Source organism: Ammospiza nelsoni, chromosome 8, assembly GCF_027579445.1.
Source record: "Ammospiza nelsoni isolate bAmmNel1 chromosome 8, bAmmNel1.pri, whole genome shotgun sequence".
Classification (NCBI taxonomy): domain Eukaryota; kingdom Metazoa; phylum Chordata; class Aves; order Passeriformes; family Passerellidae; genus Ammospiza; species Ammospiza nelsoni.
In genome coordinates this window covers 26,512,554-26,523,340 of record NC_080640.1, presented here as the reverse complement: position 1 = coordinate 26,523,340, position 10,787 = coordinate 26,512,554, and the positions used below count along the sequence as shown (strand labels likewise).

At 41.1% G+C, this 10,787-nt stretch overlaps 1 protein-coding gene across 1 annotated transcript; it reads right to left on the bottom strand.

Annotated features, from left to right (window-relative positions):
* Nucleotides 1-279: 279 nt before the first annotated feature.
* On the bottom strand, nucleotides 280-10,759 carry SYT15 (synaptotagmin 15). Its single transcript, XM_059477665.1, has 9 exons — nucleotides 10,614-10,759; nucleotides 9,404-9,636; nucleotides 6,396-6,594; nucleotides 5,590-5,732; nucleotides 4,783-5,078; nucleotides 3,797-3,967; nucleotides 3,170-3,287; nucleotides 1,939-2,118; nucleotides 280-528 (listed from the first exon to the last, which is right to left on the bottom strand). The coding sequence occupies exons 1-9, from the start codon at nucleotides 10,757-10,759 to the stop codon at nucleotides 392-394; spliced, it is 1,623 nt and encodes a 540-aa protein (XP_059333648.1). The 3' UTR covers nucleotides 280-391.
* Between the last annotated feature and the right edge of the window lie 28 nt (nucleotides 10,760-10,787).

Here is a 10,787-nt window from a genome sequence, read left to right as displayed (position 1 = left end):
GGTGAAGCACTGTGGTGATGTGGAGCAGTGGGCAGATAGGCCTGGAGTCATCACTGGCAATTCTTGGGCTCTGACTACATGTGTGATCATTTGTGCCCACAACTCATAACCAAGTGGAATTTTCCAGTCAAAATAATTAATACTGAGAGATCATGTTTGGCTGTTTTGATTGTTCAGCTGCATGTTAATTAAATTGAACATATATTTTGAAGAGAGGAAAGAAGGACTCCCAGCCTACCAGGAACCAAATCGTTTATTTGTGCTTGGTCAAGGAAATAATTTATTTTTTTCTTTGTTTGGTAAAAAATCTTAGCAAAGATTTTTATACCCTTTAGATGAGAAAGACAGTAAGAGCTTTTCCATATTAAGGCTGTTTTTTCCTCAGTGCTGTTCATGTGCTGTGGCAGAGAGCATGCCATCGTTTCACCAGCTCCTTGGGCTTACTGATCATCTCATTCCAGTGTTCCAGTTCTCTGCCACGTGTGTACATGAAAGGCCCAACTACCACTCGTCCCAGCAGAAGTGTTTCTGGGGAAAAAAAAGCAGTTAGTGATGAACACCTGTGATGCTTCGCTGAAATCCTTGCCTACATTAGAATATCAACATGTATTTGTGGAGGGATAGAATATAAGAAAATAAAGATAGTGTAGAAAGTAATCTTACCCCTAAGGAATTGCAGCTGGGCCAATTAGCAAAGATCAGGAACGGGCCTGACTTTAACAGGCCACAGCTGTGACCAGTGAGAAGAAGATGCTATAAAAAAGTGGGGTGGTGGTTGAGAAGGGAATGGAAGTCAGTGGCTGCTTTGTGAAGAACAAAGAGTCAGGGCTCTGAGTAGCTGCCCATGAGAAACATCAAGAAGATATGGAGCTTTTGTGGTAAGGAGACAACAGCATGGAACTCCTACAATAAGATTACAATGTGTTTTTCTCCAAATAGTGCCTTTTCTGAAAGGTATTTTTAAACCAAAACATTAATCAAAGAAGTAACCCTGGACTTCAAGTTCTGTAGTTTCTACCTGCTGAAGTTCAGCATTAAAAGGTACAGCAGTAAGTGGGTGTTCAGTCAATGCAGGCCTGTCCTTTTGCCTGAAGTTAAGTTAAAACATCTTCAAGGCACAAATATCTGATGTGCATCTGCCCTGCCCCTTTACCTCAGCTTTACTGGGGAAGCATGCCCTAATTTTGGGTATCTTCAACCTCAGTAGGATTCACATGATTTGCAAGAAATCAATGCAATTACTGAGACAGCTGGGAGCTGTAATATGTGTGTTGCCACTGCCAAGGACCAGATTGTTTATTCATGCCTGGATTTTCCAGCTGTGAATGGGGAAAATTATTGAGATCATATTTGCACTGCAGGGAAGATGTTTTTCTTGTGAACAGTGGAAATACTGAATTCTGATTTGCTTCTGTAAGCAGAACTCCTTAATGGATTCTCTAATAGTAAGAGGTGGCCTCAAGCATCAGGTTTTCTGCCAGGGAATGGGGATGTTTGCTAATCTCTCTTCCTTCTTTCTCACTGCTATGAGAATTAAAATTTCTATTCCTCTTTCAAATTTGCTTAGAAGGAGTGAATGGCCACACAGTTTTGGAGGCTGTGTGTGACACACACAAGTGTTCACATAGCTTGTTTTAATGGGATACTGGAATGAAACAAAGGCACAGCACCTTGTACTGGCATTGACTAGGCTACAGTGATGTTATTCATGTCTTCCATGGAATGTAGCCTCTGAAGAGAGACATATGCTTAACTACAAATAAGTTGTTCTGCTTTTAAAGAGACAGCCTTTGAAATACCCCAAAACTCTTACATGTTTTATGATTATTGCTGAAAAGGAATTATTTCCTCTCAGGTTTAAACATGTCTCAAATATAGCAGAGATTTGACACCTTGACTTTAGTAACTTACATGACTGTAATAACTTATATAACTTACTTTCTCCTTTGTTACTCTGGAGCACAGATAGACTCAGGCTTGCTGTATCCAGCTCCGTCTGATCTGCCTTGAAACTGAAGGTTTCATTGTACACAGGGTTGGGAGTTCCCAGAAGAGCTGCTGTCTTTTTACTTTTGATGAATTTATTATGGTTCATTAGTGAGACTTTGACATAGACACCTTGGAGAAAAAGAAATTGAAGACTAAAATACATCTTTAAGAAGCAGTTGGGAGACAGCTTAAAGAATTTCTTCTTTTTGGGAGTCAATATCAAGTGTAACATCAGATTGTGAAAGATAGATGGAACACATATGACAGCATGACATAAAGCAGGGAGCATACAAAGTTCTAACAGTGCAGTTTTGAAGTGCGCTTTCCAATTTAAATGCTGGTACAATTAGCAGCCATATTCTTACCCTGCATCCTTGATCTTATGTTTCTGTGCCTTCCCTTCATCTGATGGAGACTTTTTTGAAGGCTTAATTTGTACAGTCAAAAAAAACTTCATAGTGATGTGTGTATATAGAGAACTAAACTTCTTTTCCTTTTAAATTATAGGTGTATTTTGCATTTATATTGTTTGGCTTCAAAGCCCTGCAAGAAATCACTACAGACTGAAATACAAGTTTGGTTCTTCATCTGTTCTTGCTTTTGAGTGTTAGATTTTAAACAGCATTTTGAGGTAATCTCTGAGACCAGGGATACATGAGTATGATGTACCAGAAAAAGCCTTCTGCACTACGGGAGAAAATTGTGAGTCCATGCCATGATCCTTTGAACAATAGCCAGGCTGTCCTAAACTGAGATTTTTTTCTCTCAGCTCAATTCCTCCCAGGACAGGTGTTCAGCATAAGCAGTTATCCTGCAGCTGTTACCCCTGGGAATTTGACTTGAGGCAACTGTTAATGTCAAAATCCCCTGAAATTCTGCCTTCTCTGGACTGGAGAGCAGCAAAAGGATGTTGCTCACTGTACAAAAACAGGAGAAAAAAGTTACCACCAATTGCCACAGGACAAACCTTTTATTATGAAACAAACCCCAAAGATAGCAAAACTAATCTATCAAAATCTAATTGCCTCAGGGCAGAATATGATTTGTTTCCACTCAAATCACCAGGATATTTATTTGTTCCTGTCAGATTCCCACAACACAAGCCTGGGTGTACAGATGAGGAAGGAGCAAATGAAAACAGGAATTGTGGAGCTGACAGCAGGGAGGAAATCCCACTTACCAACAGCAGGGCTCTCCTGGAGCTTTAATCCCCTCGCCCTCAGAACCACCACCGTGAGACGGCCCAGGTAGTCATTGTAGCTCAGGGAGAACTGGATATCACCATGCTCTGAAGGAGGCTTTGGAAGCAGAACAACACCTGATAAGCTTGTCTGAAAAACTCCCTCATTGTGTGGTCAAATGGGGAGAAAAATCCTTTTTCATGCTAATAGTTTCTGTCACACAAAGGCGTGTGAGTAAATTGTAGTGGCTTTATTTATTCCGTTGTAACATTTGATGGAACCAATTAATCAGCCTTCCTAACCCTCAGAATTAGTCTTTTCCAGGGGCTAGCTATTTCCTTTCCCTTTCTGCTCTTTTCTGCTCTTACTAATTGAAAAGAGGAGCAAATAACAAAAGTTCTTATGTAACAACCTCCTAATTCATATGACTTTTTCTAAGCATCTGGGTACTCCTTTTACAACAGCTATGGATCTGCAGGTTGGTAGGATGGGAATTTCTATTCCAAATGTTTATGAAGTTTTGCATTTGAGGTACTTGGTAGAATGTAGTTCTACTTCAGATATATCCTTCCAATACTTGTAGGATGACAGAAGTTGCACAGTGCCGAGAGCCTGGTATCACATACCTCCAAGTTTTCTTTCTCCAGATCTCTCCATATGACTAGTTTGTTGTCCTCAGTTAATGCTTCATTTTTTAGTGGGAAGATAACTTGGCCTAGGAGATGATGCTTCTTCTGTTTATCAACATGATAAACCAAAAACTTTAGTGTCCTTTGGAGCAACATTTTACTGGAAACCTGTACAGGAAAATGAAGAATATTAATAATTATAAAACATCTGACACTTTCCTACTCTAGCATGACTGCAAAGGAAGTATTTTTCAAATGGTGGTAAGTTTAGGTGGGGTAAGTTTAGACTTCCTTTAATTATTTGAAGTACTTTTAAAATTTGCCTAAAACTTGAGCTATGTGGAAGTCAAGATCCAAGCTAAAATAAGAGTTCATTCGAAAACTGTGAAGTTAGTTGGTGTTTTTTTTTAGTTCATATGGATCTAGTGCTGTGTGATGCATTCACTTTCAGACTAAGATGTTTAGAATCTGTAAACATTTTGTCGGTTGTCTGAAACACAAACATTTTTTGGTTTTAGAGCTTTTGTCTTGTGGCGTGTGCTGAAAGCCTGTTAGCATGGGAAGCCAAGCTGTGCAGTACTATACAGACAGCAGCCCAGAGATTCCTCTCAGGTTCTGCTGTCTAGTCTACTTCCACAGCAAAAAAAACCCAAAAGCTGTGAAAGCATGATGTCAGTATTGGCTCCTTCTGGACTTCTAGAACTGCTGGGCTGAACTGCTCAGCTCTAGTTCAAACTGGGGTTTTCATTATTCCCAGGGCAAGTTCTGGAATCCTTAACTTTGGTACAGACCAGAAGTAAGAGCAGTTCTGGATCCACACGCTTCTGTAGCCCAGGATCTCCAGAAGCCTCAGTAAAAAAAAGCTCTCTCTGGTGGAAACAACTTCTGTCTTGGTAGAAGCATTGTGGACATACAAACGTGTACTGTAGTTTGACAAGTTAATATTTGCAAGCAAAAATCCACCTCATCAAAAGAAAAAGTACCTGGAAAACAAAGTTTTCATCAAACTGGGGGTTAAGAGTTTTACGTTTTGTTTTGGACTGCAGGTAGCTTCTTTCATCAGGCAGCAGGTAGATTTTCACAAATGAACTGCAGGAATCAGCAGGAGGCTGCAGCTTTCTGACTTTGATCAAGGAGACCAGGAGCCTTTCTGACTCTTGTTCGTATTCTATGGAGAACCAGAGGCGGCCAATGCTGCCGTCAGGAAAGTCTGTTTCACTTTTGTCTTCGGGAAACTTGTACAGATCTGGGTTAATGGTTCCTACAACATAAGCTCCAGCTACAAGAAAAGGCAAAGCAAGCACCCTCAGATTAGCCTCAAGAACCATTGCAGGCACTTTTATAACCACTGCTGTACTGGGGTAAATCAGATTACCCTCTTTATTAACAATCAATGTTTGGTAAGAATTTCATATTTTATTTCCTTTTCCCTCAAATTTGGGGCAGTAATTGTAGGCTGCAGCACTTTTCTTTCTCTTATTCCTCTGACTGTATCTGGTTAATTCTAGCTGTTGTTGCAGAGTGCAGCTGGTGACTGCTGTTCCTGGGGACAACAGACACTTCCTGGCCTTTACAAAATATGGGAGGAGAAATTGCTTTGTCTGCCAAATGTCTAAGGGACCAAAATTACTACATTCTTGCCCAATTCTCATATATAAAATATATAACTGCATGGAGCATTTACGGCTTGTGCTGGGTAATGCAGTCTCTGCTGTGCCCCCAAGATATATGCTTCATAATGATAAAGCCACCCTACCCTTAAAAATAGTCCCATTTTTGCAATGCCATACCCAGAGAATGAAATGATGACCGTGGCCCAGACTGAGGAGTCATGAAGGGGTCCCTGTCTTCCTGAACCTGTTCTTCATTTGTCAGGTGAATCCAGTCTCGCCCATGCAGTGTTGGTGGAATGATAAATGGAACACTTCTGGACCTGCTCAAGACAACAGCACCTATTGACTCTTCTGGTTTAAAGCTGGAAATCAAACTTGATGAGACGAGTAAGTTTACTGCTCTTATGTCACAATGTAAAAATTCTACAGACATGCAAAGGTAAAAATAAAATCCAAAAGCAAATAAAATAAATTGCTTAATGCATGAAAAGACAGTGATGTATATTAGGTCTTAATTCTCCTGTTAGATTCTTCTCTTTGCCCCTTTCCTTCCCTTTAGAATTTATCTTTTAAAGGAAAGGAAGAATTAACTGCAGCTGCTTGTTTTAGAGCCCAAAACCCCTGCAATGATTAATTCTCATAAAGAGTCTCCTTCCTGAACTGAAGTCCTGTTGTTTTTGTTATTAGACTAGAAATTACTCTGGAACATAGGCTGGGTTTGTCTAACAGGTAAAGCTATCCATTCACCAAGTACACTTGAATATATTCTCTCTTTTAAATAAATCAGGAATAACCATCACTTTCATAGTTAGATTATCCTTTTCCTAAGGGAACAAAACAGAACATGACTGATGTTTTCATATAATTTAGGAATCTCCTTTATTTCTGTACATGCACATATTTGGATCACCTGCTCATTTGACATTTGACAAGTTGAAATAATCACATAGCATATGCTTTAAAAACAGAATGAAAATAGGTACCTTGTACTTTTTAGATGAATTTCAGAGTTTGCCTGATCCTGGAAAATGGCATTTGCATTTGTTGTTTTGACAGGATTGATGAGCTTTTCATAAGAAAAGAGGCGGCAACATTTTTTCCAGAGCAGATACGCAGTTATTCCAAGGAGGATAAATAAAAGGATCCCTCCTATTATACCTCCAGCCACAGCAACTGCTTGTTCTGTTCAAACATAAAAGCACACAAAACATCATAGGAAGATCAAAGTTAAGTATATTTTGGGTGTAGACAGGAATATTAAAGCTAACAAAAACCATTCCAAAATTATTATTAAATGAAGCATTCAGCTCACATGCACATTTTTGTTTGGTTATAGCATGGTGCAGCACCTGAAGGGACATGACAATGGCAGTGACAGATTACAGTGTTCAGAAGCACTGGCAGTTACTGCAATGGACCCTGGCTCAAGGAACAAAGTAAAGCTATGGGTTGTTTTCTTTCTAAGGATGCATGTGTTTCCTGATTTGTGAAGTCAAAGTTAAGTATCCATTAAACACAGTTTCCTGAATCATGAGTGCTTAACATACAACAAAATCTTGTTATAATTACTGTGAACAAACCCAGATAAATCTTAATAAATATATTTAATATGAATATGAGAAATTCTGTTGTGAGAATTTCTCGTTAGACCAAAGGTAGACAGTTGATGAAGGGCTCAGTTCATTGCTTTCACGTTTGCTGAGATGGCTGGAGTGATAGGCTGCAAAGATTATTTTGCTCTGTACCTAAACTCTAGAATTATCTTCCACTCTGCAGCCATGGGAGACAGCTCAGGAGCAGCTCAGTACTGGGTGCTGACAGTTCTCAAGGTCTCCCCTGAAACTGAAGTAGTGAAGTGACCTAGCATTTTCTCACAACTGGTACTGAATTTTTTTCTTCTTCTCTGTTTTTAGGTAGAGTTAACTTAATTATGCTTTATTCCTTTTTCTTTTTATCTGTCTGTGCTTGGTAGGTACCTTGCAGTTTGCCATCTCTTTACAATGGTACAAGTAAAATAAAGACAATACAAGCACAAAATCATCAGTCAACACTACTGATAGTTTTGACTATCAAATAATAATAGCTTTGAATAATTCCAAACTATTTTAATTTAATTTAGTTTATTCATTAGAGCTATAAAGAGTATGGGAGGTGAGTTGCAAGTACATATATTGCTGATCTTTTTCAGTGTTGCTGTGTTGCAGTAAGTGACATAAAATGTCCTTCAGCTACAGAACACTTAAGTAATTACCTTGTGCTATAAAATTAACCTGCCCATAGCACCACAAAGGCCTTAATCTGATCCTGACTCATTTTCCTGCATTTGGTGGAGTCACTGGGACCAAGCTGGTTTTGCAGCTCCCCTCCAGGTGTGTTGCCTTAGGCCTCTGCAGGAATTGGCTGGCTGCTTCCCTGAGTCACACAGTCACTCCTGTCTCCCAGCAGCACCAGGAGCAGCCACCCTGCTCATGGCTGTACCACAGCAACAGCACTTTGCTGGCCTTCAGCTGGTGGGTGAACTGAGTGGGTTCCAGCATTCAGCCAGACTGTTAGTGCAATCCTTATTCTGAGCAACAGGAAACAAGCACCTACTTGGTGTGGGTTAATATTAATACAGAGACAAGTCTGACTGTGCCATGTGGGTAAATTGGTTTTCCTTGATAAGAATGCACAGTATAAGGAAATGCATATGAGCATGGGAATTTTGTGTGTTTGTTCCTTTTAGTTTTGCAGGGCATGCTCAAATATATCTTCAGTCAGGCTCGTATTTTATTGCATCTCAGAAGGCCAGATGCAGAAAAAATGCTTCAGTTTAATGCCCATGAACATAATAGAAATTAATGGTTTCCTTCATGTAGGTGCACTATAAACAAAAAATCTTTATATGCCTGGTAGTTTTGCTGTCTGATCTGAAAGGTTAACATTTCAAGTAAGTTGTACAGGTCTTTTTTAACTTGTCCTGTTCATTCATAAGTCTCTGTTCTCAGCAGCAGTCCTGTGTTCCCTTATAGCAAGTTTGTCACCATTTGCCATTAAAGACAGTATGATGAGGTGTGCATTGATTTTTGGAGTAAGAGAATGAGTTTGTATGTACTGAATTTGTTCACTGCAGAATGATGTTAAGCATTCATGACACACCCATAGGCATAGACTCAAATTCTGGGTTTTTTTAAACTTTACACAGCTGTAAATATAAGGCAAAGTTTTACTCATTCCAGAAGTTACCTGTACTTTAATGAGAGTAAGGAGAATTTGTCTCACTTTTAGACCATCTTATCTGATTGGATCAGCAACAGAACCAGGGGCTTAGGGCACGATGTAGCACTAGTCACAAATCAACCACTGAGATAAGTTGCATCCATTGTATGCAGGGAGAAAATCTGTATATTTAAAATATACATGTTTTACCTGGCATCATGAGAAACTGATGTATTGTATCCTGCTGTGGTACAGGATCATGGCAGAGAGAGGGAAGAGACCTGTTGGACCACTTCATCTCCCCCTACCTGAGCCGGGGGACTGTCTCCTGCTGATAGGTACCAGGTTTATCCTAGCATAGAGCAGGTGCTGACAGGCATCCTCTCTCTCCTCTGGGATTGCATCCCTTTTTGCTTACTGTGTGATTACATGCTTTTAATAAGCTTTACTTAAACTTTGCAGTAAGCTTTTTGGCAAGTTTACCAGCAGCTCGTCCTCCACCACGAGTTTTAATCCCCATATAAAACACAGTCAGTATAAATTAAATAACTGGGGGTAGTGGAGGCAAGGCAGCCCGTTTGCTGTGCCCGTCTCCAGGCCGAGCTCTCCCCTGTCCGGCGCTCCGGGCGGTGCTGGCAGCCCTGCTGTTCCAGCCCTGCGGAGCGCGGCCGGGCGGTGCAGGGGCAGCTTTGGGCTGATGCTTTGGCGAGCCCTCCCCAGCTCCTGCCGCCCGGGGCTGCGGGACGAGCCGGGCACCCCCTCCCTGCCTCCCTCGCTGCGCTCCCGCACTTACCGGCCATGGTGCCGCTGCTCCGGCGGGCCCGGCCGGATGCCCGCCGCTGTCCCGGTGTCCGAGAGCCGCAGCCCCTCCCCGGCCCGCCCCCGGCTCGCACACGGCAGAGCCCGGCAGCAGCTGCTCGAGGAGAGGCATCGCTGGCCAAGAAAAGCAAAGGGACCCGGTCGGGAGCGATAGCGCGCCGTCCCAGGCTCCCCGAGAACAGACATTGCCATCTTCCCGAGGGAGGGCTGCAATCGGGCAGGAATGGTGCTGAGCATTGGGCTGCATAAATCCTCTGGCAGCCCTAAAAAACCTGTGCGACACTACTGGTGTGAGAGAGCTCCAAAATCTACATTTACACTCAGAAAAATTCTTATATATTAGTAGCTTAATTCTGAATATTCGTGTGGGCCAGAAATAGCATGCGTTTCTTTTGTATCTTTAACAAAATAAGTAAGCACAAAGGAACGCATATCTCCTTAGACAATTGCAATTACAGCCCTTCCTATTCGTATTTGTGAACGTAATGGTGTTTAACCTCTGAGTATGTAACGGATACAACCAACCAGATCTTAACCAGCCAAATTACTTACGTATAGTTCAGAAACAAAGTATTTGCCATCACCTTTTGTTTCCTAATGCTTCTTTCACAGCCAGTATATAACAAGAACCTATACCTTAAATTTAACAGCTGTTTGTATTACATATTCTCTTCACAACTGCTTGTGTAGTGCATAGTGTTGTTTAATCTAAAAGCCAGAGACGTGCAAAGGAATTAAAAGCAGTAGGATCCTAATGAAATGAATCCTCTGAATCCTCCTAATGAATCCTCTGTTCTAAGATTCTGGTTTGTAGAATCTTAGAATTCTTTTCATTTCATTTAAAATGTTCTGCTTTATATGCAGCATGGTTAAGCTTTTTCTATTAATTTTTGAGTCCTCTGGAAGAAAGTATTTAGATAATTTTTACCCAAAAAAGAAAAAGCTTCATATATTTTAGTTTTATGCCTGTAAGATAGTTAATTATTAAATAACTATTGCAGAGTCAGTGCTTTTGTTACTCTTATTTTTCCATTGAATTAGTGCAAACACTGAAGTAGAGTTTTTTTCTCTGCAGTTTTGCACCTGTCAGGATAATATCTATAAGCATGTCTGAGGCAACAAAAAACTTTGAGTTCTGTGGACAACTGCCTGCTTTCTCTTGCAGTATTCTTGCTTGAGCTCACTTTTGTGGCTGTGTGAGGAGTGCTGAAGTTGCTGTGAACGCCTGATGGCTTTCAGAGCCCTGCTGCCCAGTGAAGTGATCCAGGCCAGATGCTCTGGCTCCCACACAAGCCGGGCTGCCTGCCTGGAGCTGTGGGAGCTTGGACATCTGGGAAGCCACAGCCAAGAACCATCTG